The 27548-nt window shown below is 45.7% G+C and overlaps 1 protein-coding gene across 2 annotated transcripts in view; it reads left to right on the forward strand.

The window, feature by feature from the left end:
• The window catches only part of LOC139762571 (uncharacterized), a 442924-nt gene that overhangs the window by 306197 nt on the left and 109179 nt on the right, over nt 1-27548 (forward strand). For both annotated transcript variants that reach the window (XM_071687600.1, XM_071687599.1), the window contains exon 2: nt 1413-1475. In XM_071687600.1, the coding sequence (XP_071543701.1) occupies nt 1413-1475 (63 nt within the window). The remainder of the gene's footprint in view (nt 1-1412; nt 1476-27548) is intronic.

Genomic DNA, 27548 nt, shown 5'->3' on the forward strand with positions numbered 1-27548 from the left:
AACTGTGTCTATCTCTCTGTGTCACAACTAACTGTGTCTATCTCTCTGTGTCACAGCTAACTGTGTCTATCTCTCTGTGTCACAGCTGACTGTGTCTATCTCTCTGTGTCACAGCTAACTGTGTCTATCTCTCTGTGTCACAACTAACTGTGTCTATCTCTCTGTGTCACAACTAACTGTGTCTATCTGTCTCTGTGTCACAAATAACCGTGTCTATCGGTCTCTGTGTCACAAATAACTGTGTCTATCTCTCTGTGTCACAACTAACTGTGTCTATCTCTCTGTGTTACAACTGTGTCTATCTCTCTGTGTCACAAATAACTGTGTCTATCTTTCTGTGTCACAACTAACTGTGTCTATCTCTCTGTGTCACAGCTAACTGTGTCTATCTCTCTGTGTCACAGCTAACTGTGTCTATCTCTCTGTGTCACAGCTAACTGTGTCTATCTCTCTGTGTTATAACTGTGTCTATCTCTCTGTGTCACAGCTAACTGTGTCTATCTGTGTTATAACTGTGTCTATCTCTCTGTGTCACAGCTAACTGTGTCTATCTCTCTGTGTCACAGCTAACTGTGTCTATCTCTCTGTGTCACAGCTAACTGTGTCTATCTCTCTGTGTTATAACTGTGTCTATCTCTCTGTGTCACAGCTAACTGTGTCTATCTGTGTTATAACTGTGTCTATCTCTCTGTGTCACAGCTAACTGTGTTTATCTCTCTGTGTCACAGCTAACTGTGTCTATCTCTCTGTGTCACAGCTAACTGTGTCTATCTCTCTGTGTCACAGCTAACTGTGTCTATCTCTCTGTGTCACAGCTAACTGTGTCTATCTCTCTGTGTCACAGCTAACTGTGTCTATCTCTCTGTGTTATAACTGTGTCTATCTCTCTGTGTCACAGCTAACTGTGTCTATCTGTGTTATAACTGTGTCTATCTCTCTGTGTCACAGCTAACTGTGTTTATCTCTCTGTGTCACAGCTAACTGTGTCTATCTCTCTGTGTCACAGCTAACTGTGTCTATCTCTCTGTGTCACAGCTAACTGTGTCTATCTCTCTGTGTCACAGCTAACTGTGTTTATCTCTCTGTGTCACAGCTAACTGTGTCTATCTCTCTGTGTCACAGCTAACTGTGTCTATCTCTCTGTGTCACAGCTAACTGTGTCTATCTCTCTGTGTCACAGCTAACTGTGTTTATCTCTCTGTGTCACAGCTAACTGTGTCTATCTCTCTGTGTCACAGCTAACTGTGTCTATCTCTCTGTGTCACAGCTAACTGTGTCTATCTCTCTGTGTCACAGCTAACTGTGTCTATCTCTCTGTGTCACAGCTAACTGTGTCTATCTCTCTGTGTCACAGCTAACTGTGTCTATCTCTCTGTGTCACAGCTAACTGTGTCTATCTCTCTGTGTTACAGGAAAAGTTACTGAACAAGTTGGACGAACACGAGCCTGAGTTAGCAATGACACAAGAAGAAGAGGTGAGTGTTACTGGCACAGTCATCTACTTGTTGGTCTACCTATCTACCACCCCTCACTCAACACCGTCTACATCTCTCTCTCTCTCTACCCATCTACCAACCTCACCTACCACCATCTACATCTCTCTCTACCCATCTACCACCCTCACCTACCACCATCTACATATTTGTCTACCCATCTACCACCCTCACCTACCACCATCTACATATTTGTCTACCCATCTACCACCCTCACCTACCACCATCTACATCTCTCTCTACCCATCTACCACCTACCACCTGTGGCAGCACCCAGCATGGGTAAACATATATGTGATGAGGAATGTTAACTATATCTACTCCTACCATCTACCTCCACCACCTGTCTATCGATCAATGTGGAATCAAAATCCTTTTAGTCTCATTGATCCACCTGTCACCACCTTTCTCCATCCACCCTAGTCCACACGTCGCCATGTTGCCCTCTGCTCTCTCTCTCTCTCTCTCTCTCTCTCTCTCTCTGGGTGTCTGCAGGAGCTCCGTTTCCCACAGTTTCTGTGGGGCGCCCCTGCCATTCCAGGAGTGGCTGTTGTGATCCCTTCCTCCTCCCCTGGCACAGCTAAGCTGTGGCATTCCCTCCCCTGGTACAGCTAAGCTGTGGCATTTCCTTCCCTGGCACAGCTAAGCTGTGGCATTCCCTTCCCTGGCACAGCTAAGCTGTGGCATTCCCTTCCCTGGCACAGCTAAGCTGTGGCATTCCCTTCCCTGGCACAGCTAAACTGTGGCATTCCCTTCCCTGGCACAGCTAAGCTGTGGCATTCCCTTCCCTGGTACAGCTAAGCTGTGGCATTCCCTTCCCTGGCACAGCTAAGCTGTGGCATTCCCTTCCCTGGCACAGCTAAACTGTGGCATTCCCTTCCCTGGCACAGCTAAGCTGTGGCATTCCCTTCCCTGGTACAGCTAAGCTGTGGCATTCCCTTCCCTGGCACAGCTAAGCTGTGGCATTCCCTTCCCTGGTACAGCTAAGCTGTGGCATTCCCTTCCCTGGCACAGCTAAGCTGTGGCATTCCCTCCCCTGGTACAGCTAAGCTGTGGCATTCCCTTCCCTGGCACAGCTAAGCTGTGGCATTCCCTTCTCTGGCACAGCTAAGCTGTGGCATTCCCTTCCCTGGTACAGCTAAGCTGTGGCATTCCCTTCCCTGGCACAGCTAAGCTGTGGCATTCCCTTCCGTGGCACAGCTAAGCTGTGGCATTCCCTTCCCTGGCACAGCTAAGCTGTGGCATTCCCTTCCCTGGCACAGCTAAGCTGTGGCATTCCCTTCCGTGGCACAGCTAAGCTGTGGCATTCCCTTCCTTCCATTGTCTTTCCCTTTTCCACATCACCTTTCCCTTCTGTTGAGACACAGAGCAACAAACACATCCTGAGACATAGATCATTTCTATTTTTCTTTCAATTCTTTTCTATTACAATATCCGGAGATCCAGGTTCGACTCCCTCCCACCCACCGTGAGACACAGCCCTGGGAAGGGGAATACAGTAGTTCCTACAGTACCTGCTGTAGTCATTGTATTCGACTTCATGTAACGCGGGTCGAACCCTGGAAGCAAACTACAGGAGGGTACAGAAAGTTTTATATCAATTGCTATCTATTTCTGATATCAAGATGCTATCTATTTCTGATATCAAGATGTTATCTATTTCTGATATCAAGAAGCTATCTATTTCTGATATCAAGATGCTATCTATTTCTGATATCAAGAAGCTATCTATTTCTGATATCAAGAAGCTATCTATTTCTGATATCAAGATGCTATCTATTTCTGATATCAAGATGTTATCTATTTCTGATATCAAGATGCTATCTATTTCTGATATCAAGAAGCTATCTACTTCTGATATCAAGAAGCTATCTATTTCTGATATCAAGATGCTATCTATTTCTGATATCAAGATGCTATCTATTTCTAATATCAAGATGCTATCTATTTCTGATATCAAGATGTTATCTATTTCTGATATCAAGATGCTATCTATTTCTGATATCAAGATGCTATCTATTTCTGATATCAAGATGCTATCTATTTCTGATATCAAGATGCTATCTATTTCTGATATCAAGATGCTATCTATTTCTGATATCAAGATGTTATCTATTTCTGATATCAAGATGCTATCTATTTCTGATATCAAGATGTTATCTATTTCTGATATCAAGATGTTATCTATTTCTGATATCAAGATGCTATCTATTTCTGATATCAAGATGCTATCTATTTCTGATATCAAGATGCTATCTATTTCTGATATCAAGATGTTATCTATTTCTGATATCAAGATGTTATCTATTTCTGATATCAAGATGCTATCTATTTCTGATATCAAGAAGCTATCTATTTCTGATATCAAGAAGCTATCTATTTCTGATATCAAGAAGCTATCTATTTCTGATATCAAGATGTTATCTATTTCTGATATCAAGATGCTATCTATTTCTGATATCAAGATGCTATCTATTTCTGATATCAAGATGTTATCTATTTCTGATATCAAGATGCTATCTATTTCTGATATCAAGATGTTATCTATTTCTGATATCAAGATGCTATCTATTTCTGATATCAAGAAGCTATCTACTTCTGATATCAAGAAGCTATCTATTTCTGATATCAAGATGTTATCTATTTCTGATATCAAGATGCTATCTATTTCTGATATCAAGATGCTATCTATTTCTGATATCAAGATGCTATCTATTTCTGATATCAAGATGCTGTCTATTTCTGATATCAAGATGTTATCTATTTCTGATATCAAGATGCTATCTATTTCTGATATCAAGATGCTATCTATTTCTGATATCAAGATGCTATCTATTTCTGATATCAAGATGCTATCTATTTCTGATATCAAGATGCTATCTATTTCTGATATCAAGATGCTATCTATTTCTGATATCAAGATGCTATCTATTTCTGATATCAAGATGTTATCTATTTCTGATATCAAGATGCTATCTATTTCTGCTATCAAGATGCTATCTATTTCTGATATCAAGATGCTATCTATTTCTGATATCAAGATGCTATCTATTTCTGATATCAAGATGCTACCTATTTCTGATATCAAGATGCTATCTATTTCTGATATCAAGAAGCTATCTATTTCTGATATCAAGATGCTATCTATTTCTGATATCAAGATGCTATCTATTTCTGATATCAAGATGTTATCTATTTCTGATATCAAGATGCTATCTATTTCTGATATCAAGATGCTATCTATTTCTGATATCAAGATGTTATCTATTTCTGATATCAAGATGTTATCTATTTCTGATATCAAGATGCTATCTATTTCTGATATCAAGAAGCTATCTATTTCTGATATCAAGAAGCTATCTATTTCTGATATCAAGAAGCTATCTATTTCTGATATCAAGATGTTATCTATTTCTGATATCAAGATGCTATCTATTTATGATATCAAGATGCTATCTATTTCTGATATCAAGATGTTATCTATTTCTGATATCAAGATGCTATCTATTTCTGATATCAAGATGTTATCTATTTCTGATATCAAGATGCTATCTATTTCTGATATCAAGAAGCTATCTATTTCTGATATCAAGAAGCTATCTATTTCTGATATCAAGATGTTATCTATTTCTGATATCAAGATGCTATCTATTTCTGATATCAAGATGCTATCTATTTCTGATATCAAGATGCTATCTATTTCTGATATCAAGATGCTGTCTATTTCTGATATCAAGATGTTATCTATTTCTGATATCAAGATGCTATCTATTTCTGATATCAAGATGCTATCTATTTCTGATATCAAGATGCTATCTATTTCTGATATCAAGATGCTATCTATTTCTGATATCAAGATGCTATCTATTTCTGATATCAAGATGCTATCTATTTCTGATATCAAGATGCTATCTATTTCTAATATCAAGATGCTATCTATTTCTGATATCAAGATGTTATCTATTTCTGATATCAAGATGCTATCTATTTCTGATATCAAGATGCTATCTATTTCTGATATCAAGATGCTATCTATTTCTGATATCAAGATGCTATCTATTTCTGATATCAAGATGCTATCTATTTCTGATATCAAGATGCTATCTGTTTCTGATATCAAGATGCTATCTATTTCTGATATCAAGATGTTATCTATTTCTGATATCAAGATGCTATCTATTTCTGATATCAAGATGCTATCTATTTCTGATATGAAGATGCTATCTATTTCTGATATCAAGATGTTATCTATTTCTGATATCAAGATGCTATCTATTTCTGATATCAAGATGTTATCTATTTCTGATATCAAGATGCTATCTATTTCTGATATCAAGATGCTATCTATTTCTGATATCAAGATGCTATCTATTTCTGATATCAAGATGCTATCTATTTCTGATATCAAGATGTTATCTATTTCTGATATCAAGATGCTATCTATTTCTGATATCAAGATGCTATATATTTCTGATATCAAGATGCTACCTATTTCTGATATCAAGATGCTATCTATTTCTGATATCAAGATGCTATCTATTTCTGATATCAAAATGCTATCTATTTCTGATATCAAGATGCTATCTATTTCTGATATCAAGATGCTATCTATTTCTGATATCAAGACGCTATCTATTTCTGATATCAAGATGCGATACAGGGAAACAGAGGCGATAGACATAGAACTACATCTACTTTCTCTTGCCCAAAGCTGTTCCACAGTCGCTGTCTGTGTCTCCGTAGAGGAAACAGAACGGGATCTGCTGGCGTTCACACAGTGCGTTCAGCTGATGCTAAGGGATAATCTTGAACGCTTATATCATTATGGAACAGAAAAACAACACTGGTACACACAGATTGAGGGAAGGTCGATACAACCAGCTACAATTGTGTACCACAACCACCTACAACTGTGTACCACAACCAGCTACAACCGTGTACTACAACCACCTACAACTGTGTACTACAACCTGCTACAACCGTGTACTACAACCAGCTACGACTGTGTACTACAACCACCTACAACTGTGTACCACAACCAGCTACAACCGTGTACTACAACCAGCTACAACCGTGTACTACAACCACCTACAACTGTGTACCACAACCAGCTACAACCGTGTACCACAACCAGCTACAACCGTGTACTACAACCAGCTACAACTGTGTACTACAACCACCTACAACTGTGTACTACAACCAGCTACAACTGTGTACCACAACCAGCTACAACCGTGTACTACAACCAGCTACAACTGTGTACTACAACCAGCTACAACCGTGTACTACAACCAGCTACAACTGTGTACCACAACCAGCTACAACCGTGTACTACAACCTTGGGTCAACTGTTGTTAAGTATAACTACCAACAACAGGAAAGTTGTTGTTCAAATTTCCATTGAATAGATAGTAAAGAAAACGAAGGAAAATTGTTGAGTTCAAATGCACACACACACACACACACACACACACACACACACACACACACAAAGATTACGTTCATTTGTGAGGAAAATTAAAGTTAGCATTTCACATTAGAACTCCCGCATACCAAGCTTAGTACTCCACATATCGAGACCTGCAAAGCTTAGAACTCCCGCATAACGAGACCCACGAAGCTTAGAATTCCCCCATAACGAGACCTATGAAGCTTAGAACTCCCACATAAGGAGACCTATGAAACTTAGAACTCCCACATAACGAGACCTGCAAAGCTTAGAACTCCCGCAGAGCGAGACCTACGAAGCTTAGAACTCCCACATAACGAGACCTACGAAGCTTAGAACTCCCGCATAACGAGACCTACGAAGCTTAGAACTCCCACATAACGAGACCTACGAAGCTTAGAACTCCCGCATAACGAGACCTACGAAGCTTAGAACTCCCACATAACGAGACCTACGAAGCTTAGAACTCCCCCATAACGAGACCTACGAAGCTTAGAACTCCCACATAACGAGACCTACGAAGCTTAGAACTCCCCCATAACGAGACCTACGAAGCTTAGAACTCCCACATAACGAGACCTACGAAGCTTAGAACTCCCCATAACGAGACCTACGAAGCTTAGAACTCCCACATAACGAGACCGACGAAGCTTATACCATACGACGACCCCCGGACCCTTATACCATACGACGACCCCCGGACCCTTATACTATACGACGACTCCCGGACCCTTATACCATACGACGACCCCCGGACCCTTATACCATACGACGATCCCCGGACCCTTATACCATACGACGACCCCGGACCCTTATACCATACGACGACCCCCGGACCCTTATACCATACGACGACCCCCGGACCCTTATACCATACGACGACCCCCGGACCCTTATACCATACGACGACCCCGGACCCTTATACCATACGACGATCCCCGGACCCTTATACCATACGACGACCCCCGGACCCCCGGGCCTTTATACCATACGACGACCCCCGGACCCTTATACCAGACGACGACCCCCGGACCCTTATACCATACGACGACCCCCAGACCCTTATACCATACGACGACCCCCGGACCCTTATACCATACGACGATCCCCGGACCCTTATACCATACGACGACCCCCGGGGCCCTTATACCATACGACGACCCCTGGACCCTTATACCATACGACGACCCCCGGGCCTTTATACCATACGACGACCCCCGGACCCTTATACCATACGACGACTCCCGGACCCTTATACCATACGACGACTCAAGGACCCTTATACCATACGACGACCCCCGGGCCCTTATACCATACGACGATCCCCGGACCTTATACTATACGACGACCCCCGGACCCTTATACTATACGACGACTCAAGGACCCTTATACCATACGACGACCCCTGGCCCTTATACCATACGACGACCCCCGGACCCTTATACCATACGACGACCCCCGGACCCTTATACCATACGACGACCCCTGGACCCTTATACCATACGACGACCCCCGGGCCTTTATACCATACGACGACCCCCGGACCCTTATACCATACGACGACTCCCGGACCCTTATACCATACGACGACTCAAGGACCCTTATACCATACGACGACCCCCGGGCCCTTATACCATACAACGATCCCCGGACCCTTATACTATACGACGATCCCCGGACCCTTATACCATACGACGACTCAAGGACCCTTATACCATACGACGACCCCCGGGCCCTTATACCATACGACGATCCCCGGACCCTTATACTATACGACGACCCCCGGACCCTTATACTATACGACGACTCAAGGACCCTTATACCATACGACGACCCCCGGGCCCTTATACCATACGACGACCCCCGGACCCTTATACCATACGACGACCCCTGGACCCTTATACTATACGACGACTCAAGGATCCTTATACCATACGACGACCCCTGGACCCTTATACCATACGACGACCCCCGGACCCTTATACCATACGACGACCCCCGGACCCTTATACCAACGACGACCCCGGACCCTTTATACCATACGACGACCCTGGACCCTTATACCATACGACGACCCCGGGCCCTTATACCATACGACGACCCCCGGAACCCTTATACATACGACGACCCCTGGACCCTATACTATACGACGACTCAAGGATCCTTATACCATACACGACCCCTGGACCCTTAATACCATACGACGACCCCGGGCCCTTATACCATACGACGACCCCGGACCCTTAACCCTACGACGAACCCCTGGACCCTTATACCATACGACGAACCCCGGTACCTTATCATCACACCCCGGACCCTTATTACCATAAAGGTACCGACGTAGGCACCCGTCCATACAGTACAGCAGGCACACCTCATCAGTACACAGTCACGTTAATGCGTCATCAGTGTACCAGCACATGCGTCATACAGGTACCAGGCATCACTGCTCTACGGTACCGGTCGGTCACATCCGTTCAGTACATAGGTAGGTCATACTTCATACAGGTACCAGGTCAGTACTGGTCTAAGGTACCAGCGTCACAGCTGGTCCTCAGGTCCTCGTCATACAGGTACCAGGTCGGTACCATGTCTTACAGCGTACCAGCAGTGGTAACCTACCAGGTACATATCACTTTCGCTACAGGGTACCAGGTCTTACATGACCATACAGTGGTCAGGTACATTATACCTACCACAGGTAGGTACACCGTCATACTGGTACCTCAGGTACACCAGGTCACATCCGTCATGACAGGTACCAGTCAGGTCACATCCGTCATACAGTTACAGGTCAGGTCACATCCGTCATACAGGTACCAGGTCAGGTCACATCCGTCATACAGGTACCAGGTCAGGTCACATCCGTCATACAGGTACAGGTCAGGTTACATGCGTCATACAGGTACCAGGTCAGGTCACATCCGTCATACAGGTACCAGGTCAGGTCACATCCGTCATACAGGTACCAGGTCAGGTCACATCCGTCATACAGGTACCAGGTCAGGTCACATCCGTCATACAGGTACCAGGTCAGGTTACATGCGTCATACAGGTACCAGGTCAGGTCACATGCGTCATACAGGTACCAGGTCAGGTCACATCCGTCATACAGGTACCAGGTCAGGTCACATCCGTCATACAGGTACCAGGTCAGGTTACATCCGTCATACAGGTACCAGGTCAGGTCACATCCGTCATACAGGTACCAGGTCAGGTCACATCCGTCATACAGGTACCAGGTCAGGTCACATCCGTCATACAGGTACCAGGTCAGGTCACATCCGTCATACAGGTACCAGGTCACATCCGTCATTCAAGTACCAGGTCAGGTCACATCCGTCATACAGGTACCAGGTCAGGTCACATCCGTCATACAGGTACCAGGTCAGGTCACATCCGTCATACAGGTACCAGGTCACATCCGTCATTCAAGTACCATGTCAGGTCACATCCGTCATACAGGTACCAGGTCAGGTCACATCCGTCATACAGGTACCAGGTCAGGTCACATCCGTCATACAGGTACCAGGTCAGGTCACATCCGTCATACAGTTACCAGGTCATGTCACATCCGTCATACAGGTACCAGGTCAGGTCACATCCGTCATACAGGTACCAGTTCAGGTCACATCCGTCATACAGGTACCAGGTCAGGTCACATCCGTCATACAGGTACCAGGTCAGGTCACATCCGTCATACAGGTACCAGGTCAGGTCAGGTCACATACAGGTGTCAATCCTTCACTGTAATTATGGAATCGTTACCACAATTACCAGAGTCACGCGTTACCCGAATGATTACCCCGGACGCAATTACCCGAGTAATGCGTTACCCGAATGATTACCCCGGACGTGTGGACGAGGTCTGTGTAAAGTGTTGTAAGTACAAGTCGATCTACTTATATTCTTCACTTCTCCCATGTCACTCATTCCATTTTCTAATTCTTCCTTCGAGTGGAATGTTCCAGACTCACTTGTCTCGAACATGGGTCTGTGACTGTGGTCTTCGTCTGGAACATGGGTCTGTGACTGTGGTCTTCGTCTGGAACATGGGTCTGTGACTGTGGTCTTCGTCTGGAACATGGGTCTGTGACTGTGGTCTTCGTCTGGAACATGGGTCTGTGACTGTGGTCTTCGTCTGGAACATGGGTCTGTGACTGTGGTCTTCGTGGTGAACATGGAACTGTGACTGTGGTCTTCGTGGTGAACATGGGTCTGTGACTGTGGTCTTCGTCTGGAACATGGAACTGTGACTGTGGTCTTCGTCTGGAACGTGAAACTGTGACTGTGGTCTTCGTCTGGAACATGGATCTGTGACTGTGGTCTTCGTCTGGAACATGGAACTGTGACTGTGGTCTTCGTCTGGAAGGTGAAACTGTGACTGTGGTCTTCGTCTGGAACATGGATCTGTGACTGTGGTCTTCGTCTGGAACATGGAACTGTGACTGTGGTCTTCGTCTGGAACATGGAACTGTGACTGTGGTCTTCGTCTGGAACGTGGAACTGTGACTGTGGTCTTCGTCTGGAACATGGAACTGTGACTGTGGTCTTCGTCTGGAACGTGGAACTGTGACTGTGGTCTTCGTCTGGAACATGGAACTGTGACTGTGGTCTTCGTCTGGAACATGGAACTGTGACTGTGGTCTTCGTCTGGAACGTGGAACTGTGACTGTGGTCTTCGTCTGGAACATGGAACTGTGACTGTGGTCTTCGTCTGGAACATGGGTCTGTGACTATGGTCTTCGAGAGGACTGGTTCCCTCACTGATCCCGATATACTAAATATTCTGCCAAAAAGAATATTATCTCAGGGAGGGTACGATAACTTCCCAGGGAGGACATGGCAGCGGGCCAGGGAGGTCGTCACCCCTGCCAGACGAAGGGTGGGAGAGGTGCTTTAGGGGGGGGGAGGGAATGGCCATCAGATGGGGGCCACAAAGTATGGGTCTCTCACACTCTCGAGTTTTTCCTCTAAACACAACAGTTTTTCAAGATATATGAAATAATGATAATCATAATATATGATTTTTCATATTATTCGCCATTTCCCACGTTAGCGAGGTAGCGTTCAGAACAGAGGACTGGACCTTTGAGTGAAAGCCTCACTTGGCTACCTTCTCTGTTCCTTCTTTTGGAAAAGTAAAAACGAGAGGGGAGGATTTCCAGCCCCCCTCAGCTCCCTCCCCTTTTAGTCGCCTTCTACGACACGCAGGGAATACGTGGGAAGTATTCTTTCTCCCCTATCCCCAGGGATAATATATATATATATATATATATATATATATATATATATATATATATATATATATATATATATATATATATATACATATATATATATATATATATATATATATATATATATATATATATATATATATATATATATATATATATATATATATATATATATATATATATATGTATATATATATATATATATATATATATATATATATATATATATATATATATATATATATATATATATATATATATATATATATATATATATATGATAGAGATGCTCTGTGGAAGGTATTAAGAATATATGGTGTGGGAGGAAAGTTGTTAGAAGCAGTGAAAAGTTTTTATCGAGGATGTAAGGCATGTGTACGTGTAGGAAGAGAGGAAAGTGATTGGTTCTCAGTGAATGTAGGTTTGCGGCAGGGGTGCGTGATGTCTCCATGGTTGTTTCATTTGTTTATGGATGGGGTTGTTAGGGAGGTGAATGCAAGAGTTTTGGAAAGATGGGCAAGTATGCAGTCTGTTGGGGATGAGAGAGCTTGGGAAGTGAGTCAGTTGTTGTTCGCTGATGATGCAGCGCTGGTGGCTGATTCATGTGAGAAACTGCAGAAGTTGGTAACTGAGTTCGGTAAAGTGTGTGAAAGAGGAAAGCTGAGAGTAAATGTGAATAAGAGCAAGGTTATTAGGTACAGTAGGATTGAGGGCCAAGTCAACTGGGAGGTAAGTTTGAATGGAGAAAAACTGGAGAAAGTGAAGTGTTTTTCATATATCTGAGTGAATTTGGCAGCGGATGGAACCATAGAATCGGAAGTGAGTCACAGGGTGGGGGAAGGGGCGAAGATTCTGGGAGAGTTGAAAAATGTGTGGAACGAGAACATTATCTCGGAGAGCAAAAATGGGTATGTTTGAAGGAATAGTGGTTCCAACAATGTTGTATGGTTGCGAGGCGTGGGCTATGGATAGAGTTGTGCGCAGGAGGATGGATGTGCTGGAAATGAGATGTTTGAGGACAATGTGTGGTGTGAGGTGGTTTGATCGAGTAAGTAACGTAAGGGTAAGAGAGATGTGTGGAAATAAAAAGAGCGTGGTTGAGAGAGCAGAAGAGGGTGTTTTGAAATGGTTTGGTCACATGGAGAGAATGAGTGAGGAAAGATTGACGAAGAGGATATATGTGTCGGAGGTGGAGGGAACGAGGAGAAGTGGCGGACCAAATTGGAGGTGGAAAGATGGAGTGAAAAAGATTTTGAGCGGTCGGGGCTTGAACATGCAGGAGGGTGAAAGGCGTGCAAGGAATAGAGTGAATTGAAAGGATATGGTATACCAGGGTCGACGTGCTGTCAATGGATTGAACCAGGGGATGTGAAGCGTCTGGGGTAAACCATGGAAAGTTTTGTGGGGCCTGGATGTGGAAATGAGGGGGGAGGGGGTTGTTATTTCATGTGTAGCAGGGTGGCGACGGGAATGAAAAAAGGCAGCAAGTATGAATTATGTACATGTGTATATATGTATATGTCTGTGTATGTATATATATGTATACATTGAAATGTATAGGCATGTATATGTGCGTGTGTGGACGTGTATGTATATACATGTGTATGTGGTTGGGTTGGGCCATTCTTTCGTTTCAGCCTCCTGCATGTTCAGGCCCCGATCACTCAAAATCTTTTTCACTCCATCTTTCCACCTCCAGTTTGGTCTCTCACTTCTCCTCGTTCCCTCCACCTCTGACACATATATCCTCTTGGTCAATCTTTCCTCACTCATTCTCTCCATGTGCCCAAACCATTTCAAAACACCCTCTTCTGCTCTCTCAACCACGCTCTTTTTATTACCATACATCTCTCTTACCCTTTCATATATATATATATATATATATATATATATATATATATATATATATATATATATATATATATATATATATATATATATATATATATATTTTTTTTTTTTTTTTTTTTTTTGCTTTGTCGCTGTCTCCCGCGTTTGCGAGGTAGCGCAAGGAAACAGACGAAAGAAATGGCCCAACCCACCCCCATACACATGTATATACATACGTCCACACACGCAAATATACATACCTACACAGCTTTCCATGGTTTACCCCAGACGCTTCACATGCCCTGATTCAATCCACTGACAGCACGTCAACCCCGGTATACCACATCGATCCAATTCACTCTATTCCTTGCCCTCCTATCACCCTCCTGCTTGTTCAGGCCCCGATCACACAAAATCTTTTCCACTCCATCTTTCCACCTCCAATTTGGTCTCCCACTTCTCCTCGTTCCCTCCACCTCCGACACATATATCCTCTTGGTCAATCTTTCCTCACTCATTCTCTCCATGTGCCCAAACCATTTCAAAACACCCTCTTCTGCTCTCTCAGCCACGCTCTTTTTATTTCCATACATCTCTCTTACCCTTACGTTACTTACTCGATCAAACCACCTCACGCCACACATTGTCCTCAAACATCTCATTTTCAGCACATCCATCCTCCTGTGCACAACTCTATCCATAGCCCACGCCTCGCAACCATACAACATTGTTGGAACCATTATTCCTTCAAACATACCCATTTTTGCTTTCCGAGATAATGTTCTCGACTTCCACACATTCTTCAAGGCTCCCAGGATTTTCGCCCCCTCCCCCACCCTATGATCCACTTCCGCTTCCATGGTTCCATCCGCTGCCAGATCCACTCCCAGATATCCAAAACACTTTACTTCCTCCAGTTTTTCTCCATTCAAACTTACCTCCCAATTGACTTGACCCTCAACCCTACTGTACCTAACAACCTTGCTCTTATGCACATTTACTCTTAACTTTCTTCTTTCACACACTTTACCAAACTCAGTCACCAGCTTCTGCAGTTTCTCACATGAATCAGCCACCAGCGCTGTATCATCAGCGAACAACAACTGACTCACTTCCCAAGCTCTCTCATCCCCAACAGACTTCATACTTGCCCCTCTTTCCAAAACTCTTGCATTTACCTCCCTAACAACCCAATCCATAAACAAATTAAACAACCATGGAGACATCACACACCCCTGCCGCAAACCTACATTCACTGAGAACCAATCACTTTCCTCTCTTCCTACACGTACACATGCCATACGTCCTCGATAAAAACTTTTCACTGCTTCTAACAACTTGCCTCCCACACCATATATTCTTAATACCTTCCACAGAGCATCTCTATCAACTCTATCATATGCCTTCTCCAGATCCATAAATGCTACATACAAATCCATTTGCTTTTCTAAGTATTTCTCACATACATTCTTCAAACCAAACACCTGATCCACACATCCTCTACCACTTCTGAAACCACACTGCTCTTCCCCAATCTGATGCTCTGTACATGCCTTCACCCTCTCAATCAATACCCTCCCATATAATTTACCAGGAATACTCAACAAACTTATACCTCTGTAATCTGAGCACTCACTCTTATCCCCTTTGCCTTTGTACAATGGCACTATGCACGCATTCCGCCAATCTTCAGGCACCTCACCATGAGTCATACATACATTAAATAACCTTACCAACCAGTCAATAATACAGTCACCCCCTTTTTTAATAAATTCCACTGCAATACCATCCAAACCTGCTGCCTTGCCGGCTTTCATCTTCCGCAAAGCTTTTACTACCTCTTCTCTGTTTACCAAATCATTTTCCCTAACCCTCTCACTTTGCACACCACCTCGACCAAGACACTCTATATCTGCCACTCTATCATCAAACACATTTAACAAACCTTCAAAATACTCACTCCATCTCCTTCTCACATCACCACCACTTGTTATCACCTCCCCATTTGCGCCCTTCACTGAAGTTCCCATTTGCTCCCTTGTCTTACGCACTTTATTTACCTCCTTCCAGAACATCTTTTTATTCTCCCTATAATTTAATGATACTCTCTCACCCCAACTCTCATTTGCCCTCTTTTTCACCTCTTGCACCTTTCTCTTGACCTCCTGTCTCTTTCGTTTATACATCTCCCACTCAATTTCATTTTTTCCCTGCAAAAATCGTCCAAATGCCTATCTCTTCGCTTTCACTAATAATCTTACTTCTTCATCCCACCACTCACTACCCTTTCTAATCAACCCACCTCCCACTCTTCTCATGCCACAAGCATCTTTTGCGCAATCCATCACTGATTCCCTAAATACATCCCATTCCTCCCCCACTCCCCTTACTTCCATTGTTCTCACCTTTTTCTATTCTGTACTCAGTCTCTCCTGGTACTTCCTCACACAAGTCTCCTTCACAAGCTCACTTACTCTCACCACCCTCTTCACCCCAACATTCACTCTTTTCTGAAAACCCATACAAATCTTCACCTTAGCCTCCACAAGATAATGATCAGACATCCCTCCAGTTGCACCTCTCAGCACATTAACATCCAAAAGTCTCTCTTTCGCGCTCATATCAATTAACACGTAATCCAATAACGCTCTCTGGCCATCTCTCCTACTTACATAAGTATACTTATGTATATCTCGCTTTTTAAACCAGGTATTCCCAATCACCAGTCTTTTTTCAGCACATAAATCTACAAACTCTTCACCATTTCCATTTACAACACTGAACACCCCATGTATACCAATTATTCCCTCAACTGCCACATTACTCACCTTTGCATTCAAATCACCCATCACTATAACCCGGTCTCGTGCATCAAAACCACTAACACACTCATTCAGCTGCTCCCAAATCACTTGCCTCTCATGATCTTTCTTCTCATGCCCAGGTGCATATGCACCAATAAATACCCATCTCTCTCCATCAACTTTCAGTTTTACCCATATTAATCGAGAATTTACTTTCTTACATTCTATCACATACTCCCACAACTCCTGTTTCAGGAGTACTGCTACTCCTTCCCTTGCTCTTGTCCTCTCACTAACCCCTGACTTTACTCCCAAGACATTCCCAAACCACTCTTCCCCTTTACCCTTGAGCTTCGTTTCACTCAGAGCCAAAACATCCAGGTTCCTTTCCTCAAACATACTACCTATCTCTCCTTTTTTCACATCTTGGTTACATCCACACATATTTAGACACCCCAATCTGAGCCTTCGAGGAAGATGAGCACTCCCCGCGTGACTCCTTCTTCTGTTTCCCATTTTTGAAAGTTAAAAAATACAAGGAGGGGAGAATTTCTGGCCCCCCGCTCCCGTCCCCTCTAGTCGCCTTCTACGACACGCGAGGAATGCGTGGGAAGTATTCTTTCACCCCTATCCCCAGGGATAATATATATATATATATATATATATATATATATATATATATATATATATATATATATATATATATATATATATATATATATATATATATATATATATATATTTACCCTGGGGATAGGGGATGAAGAATACTTCCCACGTATTCCCTGCGTGTCGTAGAAGGCGACTAAAAGGGGAGGGAGCAGGAGGCTGGAAATCCTCCCCTCTCGTTTTTTTTTTTCCTTTTTTTAATTTTCCAAAAGAAGGAACAGAGGGGGGCCAGGTGAGGATATTCCACAAAGGCCCAGTCCTCTGTTCTTAACGCTACCTCGCTAATGCGGGAAATGGCGGATAGTTTAAAAGAAAAAAGAAAAAAAAAATATATATATATATATATATATATATATATATATATATATATATATATATATATATATATATATATATATATATATATATATATGTATATATTTTCTTTTTGCTTTGTCGCTGTCTCCCGCGTTTGCGAGGTAGCGCAAGGAAACAGACGAAAGAAATGGTCCAACCCACCCCATACACATGTATATACATACGTCCACACACACGCAAATATACATACCTACACAGCTTTCCATGGTTTACCCCAGACGCTTCACATGCCTTGATTCAATCCACTGACAGCACGTCAACCCCGGTATACCACATCGCTCCAATTCACTCTATTCCTTGCCCTCTTTTCACCCTCCTGCATGTTCAGGCCCCGATCACACAAAATCTTTTTCACTCCATCTTTCCACCTCCAATTTGGTCTCCCTCTTCTCCTCGTTCCCTCCACCTCCGACACATATATCCTCTTCGTCAATCTTTCCTCACTCATTCTCTCCATGTGACCAAACCATTTCAAAACACCCTCTTCTGCTCTCTCAACCACGCTCTTTTTATTTCCACACATCTCTCTTACCCTTACGTTACTTACTCGATCAAACCACCTCACACCACACATTGTCCTCAAACATCTCATTTCCAGCACATCCACCCTCCTGCGCACAACTCTATCCATAGCCCACGCCTCGCAACCATACAAAATTGTTGGAACCACTATTCCTTCAAACATACCCATTTTTGCTTTCCGAGATAATGTTTTCGACTTCCACACATTCTTCAAGGCTCCCAGGATTTTCGCCCCCTTCCCCACCCTATGATCCACTTCCGCTTCCATGGTTCCATCCGCTGCCAGATCCACTCCCAGATATCTAAAACACTTTACTTCCTCCAGTTTTTCTCCATTCAAATTTACCTCCCAATTGACTTGACCCTCAACCCTACTGTACCTAATAACCTTGCTCTTATTCACATTTACTCTTAACTTTCTTCTTTCACACACTTTACCAAACTCAGTCACCAGCTTCTGCAGTTTCTCACATGAATCAGCCACCAGCGCTGTATCATCAGCGAACAACAACTGACTCACTTCCCAAGCTCTCTCATCCCCAACAGACTTCATACTTGCCCCTCTTTCCAAAACTCTTGCATTTACCTCCCTAACAGCCCAATCCATAAACAAATTAAACAACCATGGAGACATCACACACCCCTGCCGCAAACCTACATTCACTGAGAACCAATCACTTTCCTCTCTTCCTACACGTACACATGCCATACGTCCTCGATAAAAACTTTTCACTGCTTCTAACAACTTGCCTCCCACACCATATATTCTTAATACCTTCCACAGAGCATCTCTATCAACTCTATCATATGCCTTCTCTAGATCTATAAATGCTACATACAAATCCATTTGCTTTTCTAAGTATTTCTCACATACATTCTTCAAAGCAAACACCTGATCCACACATCCTCTACCACTTCTGAAACCACACTGCTCTTCCCAAATCTGATGCTCTGTACATGCCTTCACCCTCTCAATCAATACCCTCCCATATAATTTACCAGGAATACTCAACAAACTTATACCTCTGTAATTTGAGCACTCACTCTTATCCCCTTTGCCTTTGTACAATGGCACTATGCACGCATTCCGCCAATCCTCAGGCACCTCACCATGAGTCATACATACATTAAATAACCTTACCAACCAGTCAATAATACAGTCACCCCCTTTTTTAATAAATTCCACCGCAATACCATCCAAACCTGCTGCCTTGCCGGCTTTCATCTTCCGCAAAGCTTTTACTACCTCTTCTCTGTTTACCAAATCATTTTCCATAACCCTCTCACTTTGCACACCACCTCGACCAAGACACTCTATATCTGCCACTCTATCATCAAACACATTTAACAAACCTTCAAAATACTCACTCCATCTCCTTCTCACATCACCACTACTTGTTATCACCTTCCCATTTGCGCCCATCACTGAAGTTCCCATTTGCTCCCTTGTATTACGCACTTTATTTACCTCCTTCCAGAACATCTTTTTATTCTCCCTAAAATTTAATGATACTCTCTCACCCCAACTCTCATTTGCCCTCTTTTTCACCTCTTGCACCTTTCTCTTGACCTGTCTCTTTCGTTTATACATCTCCCACTCAATTTCATTTTTTCCCTGCAAAAATCGTCCAAATGCCTATCTCTTCGCTTTCACTAATAATCTTACTTCTTCATCCCACCACTCACTACCCTTTCTAATCAACCCACCTCCCACTCTTCTCATGCCACAAGCATCTTTTGCGCAATCCATCACTGATTCCCTAAATACATCCCATTCCTCCCCCACTCCCCTTACTTCCATTGTTCTCACCTTTTTCTATTCTGTACTCAGTCTCTCCTGGTACTTCCTCACACAAGTCTCCTTCACAAGCTCACTTACTCTCACCACCCTCTTCACCCCAACATTTACTCTTCTTTTCTGAAAACCCATACAAATCTTCACCTTAGCCTCCACAAGATAATGATCAGACATCCCTCCAGTTGCACCTCTCAGCACATTAACATCCAAAAGTCTCTCTTTCGCACGCCTGTCAATTAACACGTAATCCAATAACGCTCTCTGGCCATCTCTCCTACTTACATAAGTATACTTATGTATATCTCGCTTTTTAAACCAGGTATTCCCAATCACCAGTCCTTTTACAGCACATAAATCTACAAGCTCTTCACCATTTCCATTTACAACACTGAACACCCTATGTATACCAATTATTCCCTCAACTGCCACATTACTCACCTTTGCATTCAAATCACCCATCACTATAACCCGGTCTCGTGCATCAAAACCACTAACACACTCATTCAGCTGCTCCCAAATCACTTGCCTCTCATGATCTTTCTTCTCATGCCCAGGTGCATATGCACCAATAAATACCCATCTCTCTCCATCAACTTTCAGTTTTACCCATATTAATCGAGAATTTACTTTCTTACATTCTATCACATACTCCCACAACTCCTGTTTCAGGAGTACTGCTACTCCTTCCCTTGCTCTTGTCCTCTCACTAACCCCTGACTTTACTCCCAAGACATTCCCAAACCACTCTTCCCCTTTACCCTTGAGCTTCGTTTCACTCAGAGCCAAAACATCCAGGTTCCTTTCCTCAAACATACTACCTATCTCTCCTTTTTTCACATCTTGGTTACATCCACACATATTTAGACACCCCATTCTGAGCCTTCGAGGAAGATGAGCACTCCCCGCGTGACTCCTTCTTCTGTTTCCCATTTTAGAAAGTTAAAAAATACAAGGAGGGGAGAATTTCTGGCCCCCCGCTCCCGTCCCCTCTAGTCGCCTTCTACGACACGCGAGGAATACGTGGGAAGTATTCTTTCACCCCTATCCCCAGGGATAATATATATATATATATATATATATATATATATATATATATATATATATATATATATATATATATATATATATATATATATATATTTTTTTTTTTTTCTTTTTTTTTTTTTTTGCTTTGTCGCTGTCTCCCGCGTTTGCGAGGTAGCGCAAGGAAACAGACGAAAGAAATGGCCCAACCCACCCCATACACATGTATATACATACGTCCACACACACGCAAATATACATACCTACACAGCTTTGCATGGTTTACCCCAGACGCTTCACATGCCTTGATTCAATCCACTGACAGCACGTCAACCCCGGTATACCACATCGCTCCAATTCACTCTATTCCTTGCCCTCCTTTCACCCTCCTGCATGTTCAGGCCCCGATCACACAAAATCTTTTTCACTCCATCTTTCCACCTCCAATTTGGTCTCCCTCTTCTCCTCGTTCCCTCCACCTCCGACACATATATCCTCTTCGTCAATCTTTCCTCACTCATTCTCTCCATGTGACCAAACCATTTCAAAACACCCTCTTCTGCTCTCTCAACCACGCTCTTTTTATTTCCACACATCTCTCTTACCCTTACGTTACTTACTCGATCAAACCACCTCACACCACACATTGTCCTCAAACATCTCATTTCCAGCACATCCATCCTCCTGCGCACAACTCTATCCCATAGCCCACGCCTCGCAACCATACAACATTATATATATATATATATATATATATATATATATATATATATATATATATATATATATATATATATATATATATATATATATATATATATATATATATATATATATATATATATATATATATATATATATATATATATATATATAAAATACAGTTATCATTCATTTCAGTTCTGTTCACTCTGAGGCATCAAAGGTTGCTTGTTTACTCAAACAGAAACTCCGTATATATACAGATCAACAGATGTGTGTGTGTGTGTGTGTGTGTGTGTGTGTGTGTGTGTGTGTGTTCACCAGCTGTCCCCTCCAGTTCGTCACAGGACGAGGGCTTCCTGGTGACCAGGTCTGGCGTCCAGGGAAGCCGTGACCAGCTGTCTCCCTTCCAGTGGTCACTGGGACGTCCTGGTGACCAGGTCTGGCGTCCATGGAAGCCGTGACCAGCTGTCCCCTCCAGTGGTCACTGGACGTCCTGGTGACCAGGTGTGGCGTCCATGGAAGCCGTGACCAGCTGTCCCCTCCAGTGGTCACTGGACGTCCTGGTGACCAGGTGTGGCGTCCAGGGAAGCCGTGACCAGCTGTCCCCTCCAGTGGTCACTGGACGTCCTGGTGACCAGGTCTGGCGTCCATGGAAGCCGTGACCAGCTGTCCCCTCCAGTGGTCACTGGACGTCCTGGTGACCAGGTCTGGCGTCCATGGAAGCCGTGACCAACTGTCCCCTCCAGTGGTCATGGGACGTCCTGGTGACCAGGTCTGGCGTCCATGGAAGCCGTGACCAGCTGTCCCCTCCAGTGGTCACTGGACGTCCTGGTGACCAGGTGTGGCGTCCAGGGAAGCCGTGACCAGCTGTCCCCTCCAGTGGTCTCTGGACGTCCTAGTGACCAGGTCTGGCGTCCAGGGAAGCCGTGACCAGCTGTCCCCTCCAGTGGTCTCTGGACGTCCTGGTGACCAGGTCTGGCGTCCAGGGAAGCCGTGACCAGCTGTCCCCTCCAGTGGTCACTGGACGTCCTGGTGACCATGTCTGGCGTCCAGGGAAGCCGTGACCAGCTGTCCCCTCCAGTGGTCACTGGACGTCAGTGTGGGATAACACGTTCTTGATGCTGTGGTAGCCCCTGCTGGAGGGAGGGGGGGGGGTGTCGCTCCTACTACGTGCCCGTCGTACCTGCTGGGGGCCCACCATCGCCCCTGTTAGGGGCCCACCATCGCCCCTGTTGGGGGCCCACCACCGCCCCTGTTGGAGGCCCACAACCAACCCTGCTGGGGGCCCACCACCGCCCCTGTTGTGGGCCCACAACCACCCCTGCTGGGGGCCCACCACCGCTCCTGCTGGGGGCCCACAACCGCCCCCTGCTGGGAGCCTACCACCGCCCCTACTGGGTGCCCACCACCGTCCCCTGCTAAGGGCCCGTCGTACCTGCTGGGGGCCCACCACCACACCTGTTGGGGGCCCACCACCACCCCTGCTGGGAGCCCACCACCGCTCCTGCTGGGGGCCCACAACCGCCCCCTGCTGGGGGCCCACCACCGCTCCTACTGGGGGCCCACCACAGTCCCCTGCTGAGGTCCCGTCGTACCTGTTGGGGGCCCACCACCGTCCCTTGCTGGGGGCCCACCACCGCCCCCTGCTGGGGGCCCCACCACCACCCCTGCTGGGGGCCCACACTCACACAAAGTCTCGCCAACTAAACTTGTGAAAAATGTGTCGCTGGCATCTGAGCTTTAACCACACCCTCCCTCCCTCTCCCCTCCCTCCCTCTCCCCTCCCTCTCCCCTCCCTCTCCCCTCCCTCCCTCTCCCCTCCCTCTCCCCTCCGATGGAGTGGGGATGGAGTGGGGGCCGTCGGCTCAGTTCAGCCCTGGTGCGTCAGCAGCTGGTGTATGAGCCAGCCAGGCTCGCCCACCCATACATACAGCCACATATAAGACGTCAGCAGCTGGTGTGTGAGCCAGCCAGGCTCGCCCACCCATACATACAGCCACATATAAGACGTCAGCAGCTGGTGTGTGAGCCAGCCAGGCTCGCCCACCCATACATACAGCCACATATAAGACGTCAGCAGCTGGTGTGTGAGTCAGCCAGGCTCGCCCACCCATACATACAGCCACATATAAGACGTCAGCAGCTGGTGTGTGAGCCAGGCTCGCCCACCCATACATACAGCCACATATAAGACGTCAGCAGCTGGTGTGTGAGCCAGCCAGGCTCGCCCACCCATACATACAGCCACATATAAGACGTCAGCAGCTGGTGTGTGAGCCAGCCAGGCTCGCCCACCCATACATACAGCCACATATAAGACGTCAGCAGCTGGTGTGTGAGCCAGCCAGGCTCGCCCACCCATACATACAGCCACATGTAAGACTCAGCAGCTGGTGTGTGAGCCAGGCTCGCCCACCCATATATACAGCCACATATAAGACTCAGCAGCTGGTGTGTGAGCCAGCCAGGCTCGCCACCCATACATACAGCCACATATAAGACGTCAGCAGCTGGTGTGTGAGCCAGCCAGGCTCGCCCACCCATACATACAGCCACATATAAGACGTCAGCAGCTGGTGTGTGAGCCAGCCAGGCTCGCCCACCCATACATACAGCCACATATAAGACGTCAGCAGCTGGTGTGTGAGTCAGCCAGGCTCGCCCACCCATACATACAGCCACATATAAGACGTCAGCAGCTGGTGTGTGAGTCAGCCAGGCTCGCCCACCCATACATACAGCCACATATAAGACGTCAGCAGCTGGTGTGTGAGCCAGCCAGGCTCGCCCACCCATACATACAGCCACATATAAGACGTCAGCAGCTGGTGTGTGAGCCAGCCCCCCTCCCCCCCCCCCACTGCGCTACTTCCGGGTTGGGTTCCAGTCTTATACGTGACACAGACTTGTCTCCCCCCTCCCCCCCCCCACAAGTCATTACCGAAAGGTCAAGGGGTGGTCCGGTACAGGCCCCCCCCTCCACCTGACCTTCAATGGTCTCTGTGAGTCATCTCCACGGACCACCTGGCCCTCGTCGTCTGGAGGTATATCGTAAGGACAGGTTAACATTGAACTACATCAGGGTTTTCAACCCTACCTGCGCTGGGCGATATTCGGGTCGAAACAGTGATATACAAAGGGGAATATCCAGACGTAGTTGTGGGCGAGGAAGATGGCCAACGGCTATGAGGCTTCCGACTTTAAGAGCCTCGTAGTTAAGCACTTGATTGCCCACTTTCAGGATTTCTGCCTAGTTCGCCCTCGTTATGGCCCTCGAGACCGAGACTTAATGACCCGAGAACCCGAGACATTTTCCAGTAGGTTCGAATGCCTTCATTGTGGTGGTCCTCCTGGTGATGGTCCTCCATGTTGATGGTCCTCCTGGTGATGGTCCCTCGTGTTGATGGTCCTACGTGTTGATGCTCCTCCGTGTTGATGGTCCTCGTGTTGATGGTTCTCCGTGTTGATGGTCCTCCTTGTTAATGGTCCTTCTGTTGATGGTACTCCTTGTTAATGGTCCTCCTGTTGATGGTCCTTCGTGTTGATGGTCCTCCTGGTGATGGTCTTTTGTGTTGATGGTCCTCCTGTTGATGGTTCTCCATCTTGATGGTCCTCCGTGTTGATGGTCCTCCGTGTTGATGGTCCACCTTGTTGATGGTCCTCCGTGTTGATGGTCCTCCGTGTTGATGGTCCTCCTGGTGATGGTCTTTTGGGTTGATGGTCCTCCTGTTGATGGTCCTCCGTGTTAATGGTCCTCAGTGTTGATGGTCCTCCTGTTGATGGTTCTCCATCTTGATGGTCCTCCGTGTTGATGGTCCTCCGTGTTGATGGTCCACCTTGTTGATGGTCCTCCGTGTTGATGGTCCTCCGTGTTGATGGTCCTCCTGGTGATGGTCTTTTGGGTTGATGGTCCTCCTGTTGATGGTCCTCCATGTTGATGGTCCTCCTGTTGATGGTACTCCTTGTTGATGGTCCATCTTGTTCATGGTCCTCCTGTTGATGGTCCTCCGTGTTAATGGTCCTCAGTGTTGATGGTCCTCCTGTTGATGGTCCTCCGTGTTGATGGTCCTCCGTGTTGATGGTCCTCCTGGTGATGGTCTTTTGGGTTGATGGTCCTCCTGTTGATGGTCCTCCATGTTGATGGTCCTCCTGTTGATGGTACTCCTTGTTGATGGTCCATCTTGTTCATGGTCCTCCTGTTGATGGTCCTTCGTGTTGATGGTCCTCCTGGTGATGGTCCTCCTGTTGATGGTCCTCCGTGTTGATGGTCCTCCTGTTGATGGTCCTCCGTGTTGATGGTCCATCTGTTGATGGTCCTTCATCTTAATGGTCCTTCGTGTTGATGGTCCTCCTGGTGATGGTCCTTCGTGTTGATGGTCCTCTGTGTTGATGGTCCTCCGTGTTGATGGTCCACCTTGTTGATGGTCCTCCATGTTGATGGTCCTCCGTGTTGATGGTCCTCCTGGTGATGGTCCTCCTGTTGATGGTCCTCCGTGCTGATGGTCCTCCTGTTGATGGTCCTCCGTGTTGATGGTCCATCTGTTGATGGTCCTTCATCTTAATGGTCCTTCGTGTTGATGGTCCTCCTGGTGATGGTCCTTCGTGTTGATGGTCCTCTGTGTTGATGGTCCTCCGTGTTGATGGTCCACCTGTTGATGGTCCTCCTGGTGATGGTCCACCTGTTGATGGTCCTCCGTGTTAATGGTCCTCAGTGTTGATGGTCCTCCTGTTGATGGTCCTCCGTGTTGATGGTCCTCCGTGTTGATGGTCCTCCTGGTGATGGTCTTTTGGGTTGATGGTCCTCCATGTTGATGGTCCACCTTGTTGATGGTACTCCTTGTTGATGGTCCATCTTGTTCATGGTCCTCCTGTTGATGGTCCTTCGTGTTGATGGTCCTCCTGGTGATGGTCTTTTGTGTTGATGGTCCTCCTGTTGATGGTCCTCCATGTTGATGGTCCTCCTGTTGATGGTCCTCCGTGTTGATGGTCCTCAGTGTTGATGGTCCACCTTGTTGATGGTCCACCTTGTTGATGGTCCTCCGTGTTGATGGTTCTCCATCTTGATGGTCCTCCGTGTTGATGGTCCTCCGTGTTGATGGTCCACCTTGTTGATGGTCCTCCGTGTTGATGGTCCTCCGTGTTGATGGTCCTCCTGGTGATGGTCCTCCTGTTGATGGTCCTCCGTGCTGATGGTCCTCCTGTTGATGGTCCTCCGTGTTGATGGTCCATCTGTTGATGGTCCTTCATCTTAATGGTCCTTCGTGTTGATGGTCCTCCTGGTGATGGTCCTTCGTGTTGATGGTCCTCTGTGTTGATGGTCCTCCGTGTTGATGGTCCACCTGTTGATGGTCCTCCTGGTGATGGTCCACTTGTTGATGGTCCTCCTGGTAATGGTCCTTCGTGTTGATGGCCCACCTGTTGATGGTCCTCCTTGTTGATGGTCCTCCTGGTGATGGTCCTCCTTGTTGACGGTACTCCTTGTTGATGGTCCACCTTGTTGATGGTCCTCCTGGTGATGGTCCTCAATGTTGATGGTCCTCCGTGTTGATGGTCTTCCTTGTCGATGGTCCTCCTTGTTGATAGTCCTCCGTGTTGATGGTCTTCCATGTTGATGGTCTGCCGTGTTGATGGTCCTCCGTGTTGATGGTCCTCCTGTTG

This window comes from Panulirus ornatus, chromosome 43 (genome assembly GCF_036320965.1).
Source record: "Panulirus ornatus isolate Po-2019 chromosome 43, ASM3632096v1, whole genome shotgun sequence".
Classification (NCBI taxonomy): domain Eukaryota; kingdom Metazoa; phylum Arthropoda; class Malacostraca; order Decapoda; family Palinuridae; genus Panulirus; species Panulirus ornatus.